Genomic DNA, 19,807 nt, shown 5'->3' on the forward strand with positions numbered 1-19,807 from the left:
CCTCCATCTAAGTCCGCGTCCTAAATGGCACCCTTTTCCCTATATAGTTCCCTACTTTTGACGAGTGTCCATAGGGCTCTGGTCAAAAGTAGTTCACTATGTAAGGAATAGGGCGCCATTTGGGATATAAGCTAATTAATTTCTAACGCTGTGTGTTTGTTTAGTTTGCAAGTATCTAAGACATGCAAGTATCTAAGACATCGAGGCTCCTAACCCACTTACAGCCTCCGACAACAAGACTGAGATTAACTGACAGCTTCAAACATGCCGATCTGGAGGGAAAACACAGGCTGTGTCTCAGATGGCATCCTATTCCCTATATAGTGTGTTATATTTGATCACAGCCCATAGGGGGTATAGTCAAAAGTAATGCACTATATAGGTGAATAAGGTGCTATTTGGGACGCAGACACATAGGAATTTTGCTAAATGGGAGGAAACATGGGATATTATCCACAGCCAGGTCTGTCTGCGTTTGAGTCCGGGGTTGTATTCATTAAGGCATACCGTAGCAAAACAGTTTGAAATCGAAAACTAAAACTGCGCTTCTAATTTAATAAATCTACTTCGTACCTCTTTCAGTCAACTTTCTTCCGTTCGCTGCCTGGTGAATAAGACCAAGTTCTCCTCATTAAGGCTAGTCTATTGGACAAAACCTGGTACTTTCACACTAATTTATGGTGAATTATGCAAGCAACTTAAATGGCAAATTTCTCTGAACGAGGGGGGGGGACGTCACCAGATTCACAGGGAATACATTACCTACAAAGTATTCATACCCCTTGACTTATTCTACAATTAAAAATGGATTGAATTTTAAAAAATCTCACCCACCTACGCACAATACCCCATAATGGCAAAGTGAAAACATGTTTTTAGATTTTTTTTGCTAATTTATTGAAAATGAAATAAGTATTCAAACCCCTGAGTCGATACATGTTAGAATCAACTTTGTCAGTGATTACAGCTGTGAGTCTTTCTGGGTAAGTCTCTAAGAGCTTTTCGCACCTGGACAATATTTGCACAAAATTCTTCAAGCTCTCTTAAGTTGGTGGTTAGTCATTTAGATACCCATTTTCAATTATTGCCATAGTTTTTCAATCTATTTTAGTCAACTGTGACTAGGCCACTCAGGAACATTCAATGTCGTCTTGGTAAGCAACTCCAATGTGTATTTGTGTGTTTTTTTACATTATTGTCCTGCTGAAAGGTGAATTTGTCTTGCAGTGTTTGGTGGAAAGCAGACTGAACTAGGGTTTCCTTGAGGATTTAGCCTGTGCTTAGCTCTTTTGGGGTGGCAGGTAGCCCAGTGGTTAAAGCGTTGGGCCAGTAACCGAAAGGTTGCTGGATCGAATCTCTGAACTGACAAGGTAAAAATCTGTCGTTCTGCCCCTGAGCAAGGCACTGTTCCCCGGGTGCTGTGGATGTCGATTAAGGCAGTCCCCCGCACCTCTCTGATTCAGAGGGGTTGGGTTAAATGCGGAAGACACATTTCAGTTGAAAGCATTCAGTTGTACTACTTTCTCCTATTCCATTTATTTTTATCCTAAAAAACGACCTAGTCCTTGCCGATAACATGATGCAGCCACCACTTGAAAATATGACGAGGGATGTTGTTGGATTTGCCCCAAACATAACACACAAAGTTAATTTCTTTGCCAAATTCTCATATTGCAAGCAGGATGCATGTTTTGGAATATTTTTTTTCTGTACAGGCTTCCTTTTCACTCTGTCATTTAACTTAGTATCGTGGAGTAACTACAATGTTGTTGATCCATCCTCAGTTTTCTCCTATCACAGCCAGTAAACTCTGTTTTAAATTCACCATTGGCCTCAGGATGAAATCCGAGAGCGGTTTCCTTCCTCTCCAGCAACTTGAGTATGGAAGGACGTCTGTATCTTTGTAGTGACTGGGTGTATTGATACATCATCCAAAGTGCAATTATAATTTCATCACGCTCAAAGGGCTATTCAATGTCTGCTTTTTTTATTTGACCCATTTACCAATGGTTGCCCTTCTTTGCAAGGCATTTGAAAACCTCCTCTCTTTTTTTTATGAATATGTGTTTGAAATTCTAGACCTTACAGATAATTGTATGTGTGCAGTACAAAAATGAGGTAGTCATTCAAAAATCATGTTAAACACTATTCTTGCACACAGTGAATCCAAGCAGCGTATTATGTGACTTATTAACCAGATGTTTACTCATGAACGTATTTAGGCTTGTCATTTACAAAAGGTGTTGAATACTTGACTCAAAAGTCATTTCAGCTTCTGATTTTTAACTCATTTGTAAACATTCCAAAAACATCATCCCACTTTGACATTATGGGGTATCTTGTGTAGGCCAGTGACACACAATCTCAATTGAATCCATTTTAAATTCAGGCTCTAACACAACAATATGTAGAAAAAGTGGTGCGTGCATAGTCACTGGAAGTCACTGGAGGATGGAGAACCAATACTCCGAGCTGCAGCTCCATACTACTTGTCAGACATCGAGAACTGATACTGGTTGTTGGGGTGGGATTGGCGTGGGGTGTAGGGGGTCCGTGGGTCCGTGGGTGGCTTTTGACCATTTTATTGGATTCCTCATGTCTTTCTAAATAGTAGGAAGAAGTTTGGTCCAAATCGGACGTTGAGTACTATATTTATTGAATATGTGAATCCTATAAATTAAAAGGGCCAATTTTTGGGTGCAATTTCTCAAGCGATCTAATAAAATTTAAGCAAAATAATGTTGCAGGAAAGCTCATCTTATCTGTTTCTAACTATAAAAACTATTCAGAAGCCAGTCTAAACAACTTCCATACAGACATGGCTTACTGAAATGACATGGAACAACTCCCCTGTTGTTTGGTTAAACCTCTATTTGCTATAGAAAGCTAGCATGTTGTCAGCTTGAATACTGTTAGTGCAGTAAGGACACAGAGATACAGTATCAAGACCACACGCTTTCTATAGTACAGTAGTCGTTAACACTATTCGTTGTTTAAAGTCCACGGATATGCAGTTGACAATGACATGTTGATAATCCACCTATTAACGCTCAACAGACTATCTAAATAAAGTGTTACCTACTACATACACAAGTTGTTTTTTAACCGCCACCCTTCATCGGGTGTCTTCCAGGAGGAGGCGATCGTGTCCCCAGCGGGCCCCCAGCGGAGCCGCATGGACCGCTTGCTGGAGATCCTGAACAGCATGAGGAACAACAGTGCCGGGGTGGACGGCCTGCTCAGCTCCTTCATGGAGGAGGCCCAGACCTCGACCCAGTCAGAGGAGAGCCTGGCCCAGATCGTCTCTACTATCTATGGCAAGGCCCTCAGCGACAGAAGCTTCGCCGCTTCCGCGGCCAGACTCTGTGACAAGATGGCCCTGTTCATGGTGGAGGGGACCAAGTTTAGATCATTACTACTCAATATGTTACAGGTGAGATGGGATGGAGGGAGGGAGTGGGGTTATGTGGGTACGTGCATGTCTTTCTGTCCACCCATCCATCTGTCTTTCAGCGTGTGTGTGTGGTGTCTGTCAGGCAATGAGTGTGTGTGAGTGGGTGTGGATGGTCCTAATTGGTGTCATTGGCCCCGTGGGCTGTGTGTGACGTGGGGAAAATGTCAGTGGGCACAGAGCTAATGAACAGCATGGGAGGCCATAGCCTGAGGGGGGGACGTCTGCCTAGCCTCACCCAAGATAAGGTTTCTCCCCACCCACGTCTGTCCTGCCCGCACTAAGGCTCAGTGCCTCCCTGGGTGTCACGACTTCCCTCCCTCCTTTGGGAGCCAGACAGACGCTCCATTGCAGACACAGTCTGGGCGCTAACTCTCTCTCTCCCCTCTACTCTCTTTCCTTTTCTCTCCACCCGCCAGCTCTCTGTGGTTGACATGCCAGGCGAAATGTTAACCCACCTGCTGCGTCACCGTACTCCCCTCCTCCTCTTCCCCTTCTCTGTTTGTCTGCCTTCATTTGCAGTAAATAGAGAATGGATGCATTTCTAATGTTATAAACAGCAGAATGTGGCGTGTTTAAAAAGATTGTTACTAGTGGATGTGATGCCAAATCTCGACTCTTTCAACCTGAGAATAATTTGTTGATTATTCCACAGAATTATTATACAGCTGGCTGGCTAGTCCCTGGTTTCTCTTACCTTTCTTTAATTAAACAGGCCTGTTTACTAAAGCATCACCCGGACTCAATTAACACAATAGAACATTTAGATAATTTGTCACGTGGTGTTTAGCATAATGCATTAATTCAACATTTCTATTACTATTTCTCATTAGAAAAGAATAAAGGACTATCAAACAAAAACGGTATGTTTGTTAAAGATCAATTAATGAGGATAAATGCAACTTGCTTTATTAGTCTCCTATTTATTTATATATATAAAATACCATTAATGTACAAATTATGTTTGGGGAAAAATGCATAAATTATTAACTCTTTATCGAAAGTTTTGTTGGTAGTGAGTTGATATTCCTGTTAAACTCTCATCTGAACATTGCCTTCTCCCCCCTCTACCCTATTTGCCCTCTCTCCACCTTTCTGACGTGTGTGTGTGTGTGTGTGTGTGTGTGTGTGTGTGTGTGTGGCTGGTTTGGGTTGTCTGCTGGGTGCTAAGTGCTGTAGCTGTCTTTTAGCAAATGAGTGCTAGGCTTGTTTCTCGCCCTGGTGTCACATTGTAACCCATCCCCCTTCCTCCCCTATGGCACAGTCACAGAGAACTTCCTGTCCTGTCTGGCATGGCTCGCCCACCACCGAGTGTGTGCCTGCGCGCATATATAACTATCTGTGCATGTGTGTTTGCTGTACAAAGAGCATACAGAGCTACACAGACTTCACCAACTCAGATTCTCTGTCATCTACTTTTATTTCTACCATCTTATGTTATCTCTATACATGCACAATGAGCATTAACCTTGATTAACCATAGTTATTTTTATTGCGCTCAAACAGGTTGTTTCATTCTCTTAAATTTAATTAAATGTTCCCAGCAACTTTCCCAGCATGTTTTTATGCCCAACTTTCTCATTATGAAGTTGATGTAAAGTATAGGCATTAGCCAAGGTTGGTTAGTATGGTTAGTATTTTTGAGGGTTTTGCCCACTACGAAATAAACATTACATCGATATATAAAGCTTTACCATTTTAGTGGTTTCAAATATTGCTTCTTTTAAGTATCTTATTCCCTCTTACATGCATTGGATATACAGTGCCTTGCGAAAGTATTCGGCCCCCTTGAACTTTGCGACCTTTTGCCACATTTCAGGCTTCAAACAAAAAGATATAAAACTGTATTTTTTTTGTGAAGAATCAACAACAAGTGGGACACAATCATGAAGTGGAACGACATTTATTGGATATTAACTTTTTTAACAGATCAAAAACTGAAAAATTGGACGTGCAAAATTATTCAACCCCCTTAAGTTAATACTTTGTAGCGCCACCTTTTGCTGCGATTACAGCTGTAAGTCGCTTGGGGTATGTCTCTATCAGTTTTGCACATCGAGAGAAATAATTTTTTTTCAATTCCTCCTTGCAAAACAGCTCGAGCTCAGTGAGGTTGGATGGAGAGCATTTGTGAACAGCAGTTTTCAGTTCATTCCACAGATTCTCGATTGGATTCAGGTCTGGACTTTGACTTGGCCATTCTAACACCTGGATATGTTTATTTTTGAACCATTTCATTGTAGATTTTGCTTTATGTTTTGGATCACTGTCTTGTTGGAAGACAAATCTCTGTCCCAGTCTCAGGTCTTTTGCAGACTCCATCAGGTTTTCTTCCAGAATGGTCCTGTATTTGGCTCCATCCATCTTCCCATCAATTTTAACCATCTTCCCTGTCCCTGCTGAAGAAAAGCAGGCCCAAACCATGATGCTGCCACCACCATGTTTGACAGTGGGGATGGTGTGGTCAGGGTGATGAGCTGTGTTGCTTTTACGCCAAACGTAACGTTTTGCATTGTTGCCAAAAAGTTCAATTTTGGTTTCATCTGACCAGAGCACCTTCTTCCACATGTTTGGTGTGTCTCCCAGGTGGCTTGTGGCAAACTTTAAATGACACTTTTTATGGATTTCTTTAAGAAATGGCTTTCTTCTTGCCACTCTTCCATAAAGGCCAGATTTGTGCAATATACGACTGATTGTTGTCCTATGGACAGAGTCTCCCACCTCAGCTGTAGATCTCTGCAGTTCATCTAGAGTGTTCATGGGCCTCTTGGCTGCATCTCTGATCAGTCTTCTCCTTGTATGAGCTGAAGGTTTAGAGGGACGGCCAGGTCTTGGTAGATTTGCAGTGGTCTGATACTCCTTCAATTTCAATATTATTGCTTGCACAGTGCTCCTTGGGATGTTTAAAGCTTGGGAAATCTTTTTGTATCCAAATCCGGCTTTAAACTTCTTCACAACAGTATCTCGGACCTGCCTGGTGTGTTCCTTGTTCTTCATGCTGCTCTCTGCGCTTTTAACGGACCTCTGAGACTATCACAGTGCAGGTGCATTTATACGGAGACTTGATTACACACAGGTGGATTGTATTTATCATCATTAGTCATTTAGGTCAACATTGGATCATTCAGAGATCCATTCAGAGATCCTCACTGAACCAATATATATATTTTAAAGCAATTTAGTCACAAATTTAACTTTAATTAAATGAGTTGACTCTTCTCATGGGAGGTTTCACTGAACAACAAAAGAAAGGGAATATTGAATGATCCCCAATGATCTATCGCATCTCACAAAAACTTTTTCAGCATACATCTGTGAAATCATAGTCTAGAAACCAAAGCTTTGGTTGTCTTCCTCTCAGGCTTCCATGTCTTCTCCCTGGACCCCCTCAATGTCCACCTCTTGAACATCAGACTGAGGCCTTATCTTCACTGTCACTTTCCAACCTTGTTGAGGATGGCTCGTTGTCAGGCTCAAAAAGCCTCAAATTTGACCGGATAGCCACCAATTTTTCAACCCTTGTATTGGTCAGCCTGTTGCGTGCTTTTCCCAAACAAGGACCAGTTGCACTCTGAGGAGGCTGATGTTGGTGGGATTTGGAGGATGATGTAGACAACGGGGGAAAGAGCCTCAGATCCACAAAGTCCCTTACACCAGGTGGCTGATGAGATGTTGGCATGACTGCCATATTACATCTCCATCCCAAAGCCCTTGCTTGGAAGTATACTTGGCCAGACTGCCAAGAACATTTTCCTCATCCAGGCCAAGGTGGCGAGACATGGTAGTGATGACACCATAGGCCTTGTTGATCCCTGCACTAGACAGGATGCTCTTGCCAGTATACTTGGGGTCCAACATGTATGCTGCGGCATGTATGGGCTTCAGGCAGAAGTCTTCACTGTTTTTGGTGTATTTCAGAACTGCAGTTTCCTCTGCTTGGAGCAACAGTGAAGTGGGCAGGGCAGTACGGATTTCTTCTCTTACATCTCCAAGCAGAGTCTGAACATCAGACAGAATGCCATTTTTTCTCCCTCAATCGCTGCATTGGCTACTGCTATAGGTTTCAGGCTACTTACCACTCTCTCCCAAAATACATAATTCAGGAGGATCCTCTTGATGGGGCTGTCAATATTGGCAGACTGTGATATGGCTATTTCTTGGAGAGACTCCTTCCCCTCCAGGAGACTGTCAAACATGATGACAAATCCACCCCAATGGGTGTTGCGGTGCAGCTTCAATGTAGTGCTCTTATTCTTCTCACTTTGCTTGGTGAGGTAGATTGCTGTTATAACTTGATGACCCTTCACATACTTAACCATTTATACCAAGCAGCCTTCATGTTCGCAGCATTGTCTGTCACCAGTGCAAATACCTTCTGTGGTCCAAGGTCATTGATGACTGCCTTCAGCTCATCTGCAATGTAGAGACTGGTGTGTTTGTTGTCCCTTGTGTCTGTGCTCTTGTAGAATACTGGTTGAGGGGTGGAGATGATGTAATTAATTATTCCTTGCCCACAAACATTCGACCACCCATCAGAGATGATTGAATACAGTCTGCTTTCTCTATGATTTGCATGACCTTCACTTGAACTCTGTTGAACTCTACATCCAGCAAATTAGTAGATGAAGCATGTCTGGTTGGAGCGGTATATGCTGGGCGAGGAACGTCCAGAAATCTCATCCAAGACACATTGCCTGTGAGCATCAGAGGTGAACCAGTTACATGCACAGCTCAAGCAAGACATTCATCAGCATTTATCTGACTACGTTCCTCCATTGAGTCACAAAAACGTCTGATTCCAGGAGGACCATGAGCTGTTGCTATCGATAAGGTGTCTGATTCATAATTTTCACCTCCAATAGAAGTAAAGGGACTTTTTTTTCAGAGGTTGCGCTGAGGGAAATGTATGCACTTAACCAGATGGTTCTGCATTTTGTTGCAATCTTCACATATGATTTGGCACAGTATTTGCAAATGTACACCTTTTATTTTCCTACATTTGCTGCAATGAAATGTCTCCACACATCAGATAATGCCCGTGTTATTTTCCTGTAAAGATTAGAAAAGAGTACAAAAAAAGAAATACAATTCCATGTGCAGATAAATAGTTAAACAGTTAGATCAAACAACTCCTTTGTAAGATAAATGTTTTAAAATGAAACATGTATGGAAACAGGTTAGAAACACAGTTAGAAACACATTTTGCTGTAGGCTACTATTTACTAGTTAACAACAAATAATGTACAGTTGAAGTTAGAAGTTTACATACACTAAGGTTGGAGTCATTAAACTCATTTTTCAACCACTCCACAAATTTCTTGTTAACAAACTATAGTTTTGGCAAGTCGGTTAGGACATCTCATTTGTGCATGACAAGTAATTTTTCAAACAATTGTTTACAGACAGATTATTTCACTTATAATTCACTGTATCACAGTTCCAGTGGGTCAGAAGTTTACATACACTAAGTTGACTGTGCCTTTAAACAGGTTGGAAAATTCCAGAAAATGATGTCATGGCTTTAGAAGCTTCTGATAGGCTAATTTACATAATTTAAGTAAGGTGTTTGGAGGAAAAAGGACACCATCCCAACCGTGAAGCTTCGGGGTGGCAGCATCGTGTTGTGGGGTGTTTGCTGCAGGAGGGACTAGTGCACTTCACAAAATAGATGGCATCATGAGGTATTAAATTATGTGGATATATTGAAGCAACATCTCAAGACCTCAGTCAGGAGGTTAAAGCTTGGTCGCAAATGGGTCTTCCAAATGGACAATGACCCAAAGCATACTTCAAAGTTGTGAAAAAATGGCTTAAGAACAACATTCACCCAACTTATTGTGGGAAGCTTGTGAAAGGCTACCCGAAACATTTGACTCAAGTTACACAATTTAAAGGCAATGCTACCAAATACGAATTGAGTGTATGTAAACTTCTGACCCACTGGGAATGTGATGAAAGAAATAAAAGCTGAAATAAATCATTCTCTACTATTAGTCTGACATTTCACATTCTTAAAATAAAGTGGTGATCCAAACTGACCTAAAACAGGGTATTCTTACTCGAATTAAATGTCAGGAATTGTGAAAACTGAGTTTAAATGTATTTGGCTAAGGTGTATGTGAACTTCTGACTTCAACTGTCATATATGTCATATAAAATATATTCACCCCATCCAGGATTGTAATCAAATTTTACCAGAAAGCATGTAGTCCTTGGCTCAGACAGTGTAGTACGGGCTGACTACACCGCTCGCTTCGCAAAATACATTTAGAAATCTATATTATTCTATTCACTGAAATTTACATCCCTAACAATAACATTTTCTGACAAGATAGAACTGCCGAAGGGGGCGGAGTTGCAATCTACTGCAGGGATAGCCTGCAGAGTTCTGTCTTACTATCCAGGTCTGTGCCCAAACAATTTGAGTTTCTACTTTTAAAAATCCACCTCTCCAGGAACAAGTCTCTTACCGTTGCCGCTTGCTATAGACCACCTTCTGCCTCCAGCTGTGGGGACATGCTTAACACCCCGGCCATCCTGCAATCTAAGCTTGATGCTCTCAATCTCACACAAATTATCAATGAACCCACCAGGTATAACCCCAAATCCGTAAACACAGGCACCTGCATAGATATCATCCTAACCAACCTGCCCTCCGCGAGCAGGCTTTTCTAATAGACCTGGCCCGGGTATCCTGGAAGGATATTGACCTCATTCCGTCAGTAGAGGACGCCTGGTTGTTCTTAAAAAGTGCTTACCTCACCATCTTTAATAAGCATGCTCCGTTCAAATTTTTTTTAAACCAGGAACAGATATAGCCCGTGGTTCACTCCAGACCTGACTGCCCTTGACCAGCACAAAAACATCCTGTGGCGTACTGCATTTGCATTGAATAGCCCCCGCGATATGCAACTTTTCAGGGAAGTTAGGAACCAATATACACAGGCAGTTAGGAAAGCAAAGGCTAGCTTTTTCAAACAGAAATTTGCATCCTGTAACACTAACTCCAAAAAGTTCTGGGACACTGTAAAATCCATGGAGAATAAAAGCACCTCCTCCCAGCTGCCCACTGCAATGAGGCTAGGAATCACTGTCACCACTGATAAATCCGCAATAAATGAGAATTTCAATAAGCATTTTTCCACGGCTGGTCATGCTTTCCACCTGGCTTCCCCGACCTCCTTCACTGCAATTTGCCCAAGCCTCCCCATTTCTTCTTCACCCAAATCCAGATAGAGGATGTTCTGAAAGAGCTGCAAACGTTGAACCCCTACAAATCAGCTGGGATAAACAATCTGGATCCTCTCTTTCTAAAATTATCTGCCGAAATTGTTGCAACCCCTATTACTAGCTTGTTCAACCTCTTTCAAATAATCTGAGATCCCCAAAGATTGGAAAGCTGCCACGGTCATCCCCCTCTTCAAAGGGGGAGACACTCGACCCAAACTGCTACAGACCTATATCTATCCTACCCTGCCTTTCTAAGGTCTTCGAAAGCCAAGTTAACAAACAGATCACCGACCATTTAGAATCCCACCGTACCTTCTCCCCTATGCAATCTGGTTTCCGGTCACGGGTGCACCTCAGCCACGCTCAAGGTCCTAAATGATAACCGCCATCGATAAGAGACAATACTGTGCAGCTGTATTCCTCAACCTGGCCAAGGCTTTCGACTCTGTCAATCACCATATTCTTATCGGCAGACTGCCTTGGTTTCTCAAATGACTGCCTAGCCACCAACTACTTGTCTGACAGAGTTCAGTGTGTCAAATCGGAGGGCCTGTTGTCCGGACCTCTGACAGTCTCTATGGGGGTGCCACAGGGTTCAATCCTCAGGCCGACTCTTTTCTCTGTGTACATCAATGATGATGCTCTTGCTGCTGGTGATTCTCTGATCCACCTCTATGCGGATGACACCATTCTGTATACTTCTGGCCGTTTGGACACTTCTGGCCCTTTAGACACTGCATGGCGCTAGATAGGTGTTCGGAATTGAACATGTGCTGGTTAGTAAAAGTGCGTTTAGTTAGCATGGCTCTAGATAGGTGGTCGGAATTAACTTCTTATGGCTGAGATCCTGTTAACAGCCAGCGAAAGTGTAGGGCGCCAAATTCAAACAGAAATCTCATAATTAAAATTCCTCAAACATACACGTATTTACACCATTTTAAAGATAAACTTGTTGTAAATCCAGCCACAGAGTCAGATCTTAAAAAGGCTTTACGACGGAAGCACACCAAACAATTGTTTGGTCAGTACCTAGTCACAGAAAAACACTTTTCCAGCCAAAGAGAGGAGTCACAAAAATCAGAAATAGAGATAAAATGACTCACTAACCTTTGATCTTCATCAGATGACAGTCGCAGGACTTCATGTTACACAATACATGTATGTTTTGTTTGATAAAGTTCATATTTATATCCAAAAATCTTAGTTTACATTGGCGTGTTATTTTCAGTAATGTTTTGCCTTCAAAACATCCGGTGGTTTTGCAGACAGCCACATCAATTTACCGAAATACTCATAATAAACATTGATAAAAGATACAAGTATTATACATGGAACTTTAGATAAACTTCTCCTTAATGCAACCGCTGTGTCAGATTTCGAAAAAACTTTACGAAAAAAGCACACCATGCTATAATCTGAGTACAGAGCCCAAACAAGCCATACAGCCATGTTGTGGAGTCAAGAAGTCAGAAATAGTATTATAAATATTCACTTAACTTTTGATCTTCATCAGAATGCACTCCCAGGAATCCCAGTTCCACAATAAATGTTTGTTTTGTTCGATAACGTCCATAATTTATGTCCAAATACCTCCTTTTTGTTCGCGCGTTTAGTTCCAAAATACAAATTGATGACGAGCCAGTCAGAAAGAAAAGTTTTTAAAATCCATTACAGTTCGTAGAAACATGCCAAACGATGTATAGAATCAATCTTTAGGATTTTTTTTACATAAATCTTCAATAATGTTTCAACCGGAGAATTCCTTTGTCTTCAGAAATGCGATGGAAAGCAGGTCGCACTCACGTGAACGCGCGTGATCAGCTCATGCCAGACACCTGACTCAAAGAGCTCTCCTTCCCTCATTATTCACAGTAGAAGCATCAAACAAGGTTCTATAGACTGTTGACATTTAGTGGAAGCCTTAGGACGTGCAATATGACGCCAAAGACGCTGTATATTAGATATCTACAAACCTCAGATTTCCCACTTCATGGTTGGATTTTATTCTCGGGTTTTTGCCTGCAATATAGTTCTGTTATACTCAGACATCATTCAAGCAGTTTTACAAACTTCAGTGTTTTCTATCCAAATCTACGAATAATATGCATATATTAGCAACTGGGCCTGAGTTGTAGGCAGTTTATTCTGGGTACCTTATTCATCCAAGCTACTCAATACTGCCCCCAGCCATAAGAAGTTAACTAACCTCTAGACGAGCTTCAATGCCATACAACTCTCCTTCAGTGGCCTCCAACTGCCCTTAAATGCAAGCAAAACTAAATTCATGCTCTTCAACCGATCGCTGCCCACACCTACCCACCCTTACAGCATCACTACTCTGGATGGTTCTGACGTGGACGACAACAAATACCTAGGTGTCTGGTTAGACTGTAAACTCTCCTTCCAGACTCACATTAAGCATCTCCAATCCAAATTTAAATCTAGAATCGGCTTCCTATTTCGCAAAAAACGATACTTCACTCGTGCTGCCAAACATACTCTAGTAAAACTGACTATCCTACCGATCCTTGACTTCGGCGATGTCATTACAAAATAGCCTCCAACACTCTACTCAGCAAATTGGATGCAGTCTATCAAAGTGCCATCCGTTTTGTAACCAAAGCCCCATATACTACCCACCACTGCCACCTGTATGCTCTCGTTGGCTGGCCCTCGCTTCATATCCGTCGCCAAACCCACTGGCTCCAGGTCATCTATAAATCGTTGCTAGGTTAAAGCCCCGCCTTATCTCAGCTCACTGGTCACCATAGCAGCACCCACCCGCAGCACAAGCTCCAGCAGGTATATTTCACTGGTCACTCCCAAAGCCAATTGCTCCTTCGGCCTTTATTTCCAGTTCTCTGCTGCCAATGACTGGAACGAACTCCAAAAATCACTGAAGCTGGAGACTCATATCTCCCTCACTAGCTTTCGGCACCAGCTGTCAGAGCAGCTCACAGATCACTGCACCTGTACATAGCCATCTGTAAATTGCCCACCCAACTAACTCATCACCATATTGTTATTTATTTTATTTATTTAGCTCCTTTGCACCCCAGTACCACTACTTGCACACTCATCTTCTGCACATCTATCACCCCAGTGTTTAATTTGCCATACTGTAATAATTTTGCCACTATGGTCTATTTATTGCCTCACCCCCCTTATCCTACCTCATTTGCACACACTGTATACAGACTTCCTCTATTGTATTATTGACTGCATGTTTGTTTATTCCATGTGTAACTGTTGTTTGTGTCGCACTGCTTTGCTCTATCTTGGCCAGGTCGCAGTTGTAAATGAGAACTTGTTCTCAACTAGCCTACATGGTTAAAAAAAGGTGAAATAAAACACAAAAATGATTTATTTAAAAAATATATTTATTGCACCCACGCTGCTTGCGTGCCAAGGAGCGTCTGTGTTGCCAAGGGCTAAAATAGAAGTCTGTTCTATTTGTGATGCAGATCACACTGCAAGTTCTGCCTCTCCCATCTCCTCATTGGTTATACCCACGTGGGTGACTGAAAGACAAACAAGGTCAGTGGCGGTAAAGCACCTAATTTATGAAATGCCAATCGCAATATGAAGTCAAGAGAAGAAAAAGCCTAGAAGGAGGAGAAATGACTAGAAACAATTCGGTTCACCGTTATATGTTTGGATTAGTTGTCGGGAGTAGTGGACCTTGTGCATTTCAGGTAAAATAACAACTCAATGTTTATATCCCAGGACAAATTAGCTAGCAATAGCAAGCTAGCTAGCTAAATTGCCCAAAAAGTTTAATGCTTTTCGACCTGTCCCCAAATTAATGTAATTGGTTCAGAGTTTGTTTTGATATTTTAACACGTGGTCTCGTTTGGTGTGGGGGAACAAAATAAATGTATGCACGATGGCGCAGGGTTCCAATTCCATTGAATTGGGGATAGTTTAACCAAAATATGCCACAAGACCTAGAATTGCCTTGTGTATCCCACAAAAAAGGTTCACTGTTATAAGCTAACTTTTTTTAAATTAATTTAAGCAAAAATTCCCCAAATTCCATGTCTTAACTTCGCATGGAAAATGTCCGGGAAAATTCTGGAAATTTACCGGAAAGTTTCCGACCATTTGCAAACCTATTATCTCCTCTTACGCATTGAAAAATAGAATATTGCTTGGAGCAGCAGAGTTTGTTTTGTGTTCCACTCTTCCGTTAGTTTGTTGTCAAGGATTCCCCCTATAACCCAACCCGACATTATTCTCTGGCTTTTAGGCAAGTTGTTTCGACTGGCTTCTCCAGACTACCTGTATAAACATTTGTCATTGATAAGCGCCTAAATTTGAATGCAGTGGCTTACATTAACATGCTATACATGACGTCAGAGCTCAGGTTTTCCGCCTCACAGCGCTGTATGGGCTTTGATTGACAGCAGTAATAAACTTGAGCACTGTGACAAGATGATGCCGCCGTCCCTCCCACTAAATGGGCTACTTTTGCACATTTGTTGTCTGAGTGAGGGAAATTCTGTAAATCGAGAGGAGTCAATGTGTTCTGAAAGATTAGATGTTGAGGACTATAATAAATACCACTTCGATGTCATACAAGCAAACCACACACCCATGAGCTTTCCAATACAGTCAAAACTATTTAATTGAAATGTTGCAATAAATTTTAATATTTGTAGCTACTTTGTAGCTACTTTTTAAGTTAATATCTAGTCAACATGTGCAATACATTAGGAGATAAAAAAAGTTTCTTCATTTGTTTATGCTTTCTTAAAACTATTGTAATGTAAATGCAATTTCACGTGTCACATTATTTTACATTTGAAGTTTACTATACCTCCCCAAAACAGTTGAGCTAATCACACGTTTGTTTGTAAATAGCACAACGGGAGAAACCAGAAGCTGGTGTGTCCATAGCGTTCTATATCTATCAGCGAGTCTCTGTTGTGCGGCACACATGAAGTGATGGAGTTACACTTGTATACAATTCACTACTAAGTGTTTGCCATCAGATATCTTATAATGACTTTCTGCCAGAAGTCAGAGCTCTAGGTGAGTTACCTTTACAATTTTCTCCCTGTTCTCCCTTTTTTTCGCTTGTTAGCATTTAACTAACACACTGTGATTTTTGCTGTTAGTTTGTGCTAATTTTGTTAGCATTCTGGTAATAGAGACCCAATGAGTTTTTCTTGTGATTTTAGCGCCCCTTTGTGTGTTATGCGGGAAATTCCGCAAATCCCAGGATGAGAGAAGGACGATATGAAAATTTAGATACCGCCCAAGCCTAGATAACAGACAAAAAAGGTTTGTCATATTGTGGAGACAATTAACTGCGGAACACGTACTTGAATGCACTCACAACTCCATTGTAAGCACACCAAAATTACAATCTGTTTGCCTAAAGTGCCTTTTGAAAGCCTAACATAGTTTATAACTTAGGTAGCCATGTTGGCAACAGAACAAGCTTTACAATGCAGTGGCATATATTCAAACAGCTATCTGAGCAGCTAACCGATCGCTGCAGCTGTACATAATCTATTGGTAAATAGCCCACCCATTTTCACCTACCACATCCCCACAGTTTTTATTTATTTACTTTTCTGCTCTTTTGCACACCAATATCTCTACCTGTACATGATCATTTATCAATCCAGTGTTAATCTGCAATATTGCCTTTTGCACACATTGTATATAGACTCCCCTTTTTTTTCTACTGTGTTATTGACTTGTTAATTGTTTACTCCATGTGTAACTCTGTGTTGTTGTCTGTTCACACTGCTATGCTTTATCTTGGCCAGGTCGCAGTTGTAAATGAGAACTTGTTCTCAACTAGCCTACCTGGTTAAATAAAGGTGAAATAAATAAATAAAAACAAAATTGAACCCACTTTTTTTTTCAACATCAAATAATTTATCTTTTTTTTTCTTCATAATTTTCCTTCAGTTCGCAAGAGGCTGAATGCATTTCACAGGAGAAAGCATCTACGTGAGTGAAACAGCGCCCTTCTGCCGCTCTTTGTGTAAGCAGTCTACAGTGCATTCGGAAAGTATTCTGACCCCTTCACTTTTTCCATATTTTGTTACATTACAGCCTTCTAAAAATGATTAGTTAAAACATTTCCTCATCAATCTACACACAATACCCCATAATGACAAAGTGAGAACAGGTTTTTAGACATTTCTGCAAATTTAGTAAATATAAAAAACATAAATACCTTGTTTATGTAAGTATTCAGACACATTGCTATGATTCGAAATTGAGCTCAGGTGCATCCTGTGTCCATTGCTCATCCTTGGGAGTTTCTACAACTTGATTGGAGTACAACTGTGGTAAATTAAATTGATTGGACATGATTTGGAAAGGCGCACTGTTGACAGTGCATGTCATAGCAAAAAGCGAGCCGAAAGGTTGAAGGATTTGTCCGTAGAGCTCCGAGACAGGATTGTGTCAGAGATCTGGGGAAGGGTGCCAAAAAAGTGTCTGCAGCATTGAAGGTCCCCAAGAACGGAGCTTTCGGGGAAGAAAGGCTTTGGTCAGGGAGGTGACAAAGAACTGGAGAACACCAAGCACTGCTCATCACCTGGCCAATACCATCCCTACTAGAGGTCGACCGATTATGATTTTTCAACCCCGATACCGATTGGAGAACCAAAACAAAAACGATACCGATTAATCGGCCTATTTAAAAAAAAAAAATTGTAATAATGACAATTACAACAATACTGAATGAACACTTATTTTAACTTAATATATAATACATCAATAAAATCAATTTAGCCTCAAATAAATAATGAAACATGTTCAATTTGGTTTAAATAATGCAAAAACAAAGTGTTGGAAAAGAAAGTGAAAGTGCAATATATGCCATGTAAGAAAGCTAATGTTTAAGTTCCTTGCTCAGAACATGCGAACATATGAAAGCTGGTGGTTCCTTTTACCAGGAGTCTTCAATATTCCCAGGTAAGAAGTTTTAGGTTGTAGTTATTATAGTAATAATAGGACAATTTCTCTCTATACCATTTGTATTTCATTAACCTTTGATTATTGGATGTTCTTTATAGGCACTTTAGTACTGCCAGTGTAACAGTATAGCTTCCGTCCCTCTCCTCGCTCCTACCTGGGCTCAAACCAGGAACACAACGACAACAGCCACCCTCGAAGCAGCGTTACCCATGCAGAGCAAGGGGAACAACTACTCCAAGTCTCAGGGCGAGTGATGTTTGAAACGCTATTAGCGCGCACCCCGGTAACTAGCTAGCCATTTCACATCGGTTACACAAGCCTAATTTCGGGAGTTGATAGGCTTGAAGTCATAAACAGCGCAATGCTTGACGCACAACGAAGAGCTGCTGGCAAAACGCACGAAAGTGCTGTTTGAATGAATGCTTACGAGCCTGCTGCTACCTACCACCGCTCAGTCAGACTGCTCTATCAAATCATAGACTTAGTTATAACATAATAATACACAGAAATACGAGCCTTAGGTCAATAATATGGCCGAATCCGGAAACTATCATCTCGAAAACAAGACTTTCATTCTTTCAGTGAAATATTCTATCTATGGGGTGGCATCCATTAGTCTAAATATTCCTGTTACATTGCACAACCTTCAATGTTATGTCATAATTACATAAAATTCTGGCAAATTAGGCGGCCCAAACTGTTGCATATACACTGACTCTGCGTGCAATAAACGCACGAGAAGTGACACAATTTCACCTGGTTAATATTGCCTGCCAACCTGGATTTCTTTTAGCTAAATATGCAGGTTAAAAAATATATACTTCTGTGTATTGATTTTAAGAAAGGCATTGATGTTCATGGTTAGGTACACATTGGAGCAACGATACGCACCGCATCAATTATATGCAACACAGGACACTCCAGATAACTACACATGGTTGATGATATTACTAGTTTAACTAGTGATTATGATTGATTGTTTTTTATGAGATAAGTTTAATGCTAGCTAGCAACTTACCTTGGCTTACTGCATTCGCGTAACAGGCAGTCTCCTCGTGGAGTGCAATGAGAGGCAGGTCGTTAGAGCGTTGGACTAGTTAACTGTAAGGTTGCCAGATTGAATCCCCCGAGCTGACAAGGTGAAAATCTGTCGTTCTGCCCATGAACGAGGCTGTTCCTAGGCCGTCATTGAAAATAAGAATGTGTTCTTAACTGACTTGCCTAGTTAAATAAATATTAAATAAAGTTGTAAAAAAAAAAAATGTAAAATTGGTGTCCAAAAATACCGATTTCCGATTGAATTTGAAATCGGCCCCAATTAATCGGCCATTCCGATTAATCGGTCAACCTCTAATCCCTACGGTTAAACATGGTGGTGGCAGCATCATGCTGTGGGGATGTTTTTCAGCAGTAGGGACTGGGAGATTAGTCAGGATCGGGGGAAAGATAAACGGAACAAAGTACACAGACATCCTTGATGAAAACCTGCTCTAGAGTGCTTAGGACCTCAGACTGGGGGCGAAGGTTCACTTTCCAACAGGACAACAACCCATTTAATTCATTTTAGAATAAGGCTGTAACTTGCGGATAAGTGAAGGGTTCTGAATACTTTCCAAATGTACTGTATCTGATGCTGTATGGTCCAAACGAGTATGACATTGTTGCCGCCCGTAGCATTGAAGGCAAGGGAAGCCAGCGAGCATCTGGCCTCCCTTGACAAAAATATAAAAAAAATTGTGAATCAGCATTGAGCTAAACTGATCAAACTCAACTGTGAATGGTCCTGGCGCGGCAAAAAAAAAATAGTGTCATGGGCTTGGCTTCCCCAGTGATATTACCCACGCACTGCTACTTTTCAAATGATGCCCACCTGAACCAGGTTGCGATTTTTAATGGAACTTATTTGGATTGTGTACAAAAAAAACAAGTGTGCTTGCTTCAGTTCCTCAATGGCAAGCTAGGAGAGCTAAAAACACCTTATCATTGAATGCTCTTTCCTTGAGTCATAAAAGTGCATTGAAATGACTTAGAAACTGTGCACAGTTTGGAGAGGTGTGTGGCCACTTGGAGACACCAGTTAGACATCTCACTCAAACCCTTTTTCTTATCTTGCACCTACTCCAACATTCAATTAATTTTCTTATTATCTTACTGAATCTATCCAGAGTTTTTTTCAGATGT

General features: G+C 41.1%; 1 protein-coding gene across 1 annotated transcript in view; it reads left to right on the plus strand.

Annotated features, from left to right (window-relative positions):
- The window catches only part of LOC135517585 (CBP80/20-dependent translation initiation factor-like), a 46,099-nt gene that overhangs the window by 773 nt on the left and 25,519 nt on the right, over positions 1-19,807 (plus strand). The window contains exon 2 of the mRNA XM_064942022.1: positions 3,134-3,433. Within this exon, the coding sequence (XP_064798094.1) occupies positions 3,176-3,433 (258 nt within the window). The 5' untranslated portion in view covers positions 3,134-3,175. The remainder of the gene's footprint in view (positions 1-3,133; positions 3,434-19,807) is intronic.

This window comes from Oncorhynchus masou, chromosome 28 (assembly GCF_036934945.1).
Source record: "Oncorhynchus masou masou isolate Uvic2021 chromosome 28, UVic_Omas_1.1, whole genome shotgun sequence".
Lineage (NCBI taxonomy): Eukaryota > Metazoa > Chordata > Actinopteri > Salmoniformes > Salmonidae > Oncorhynchus > Oncorhynchus masou.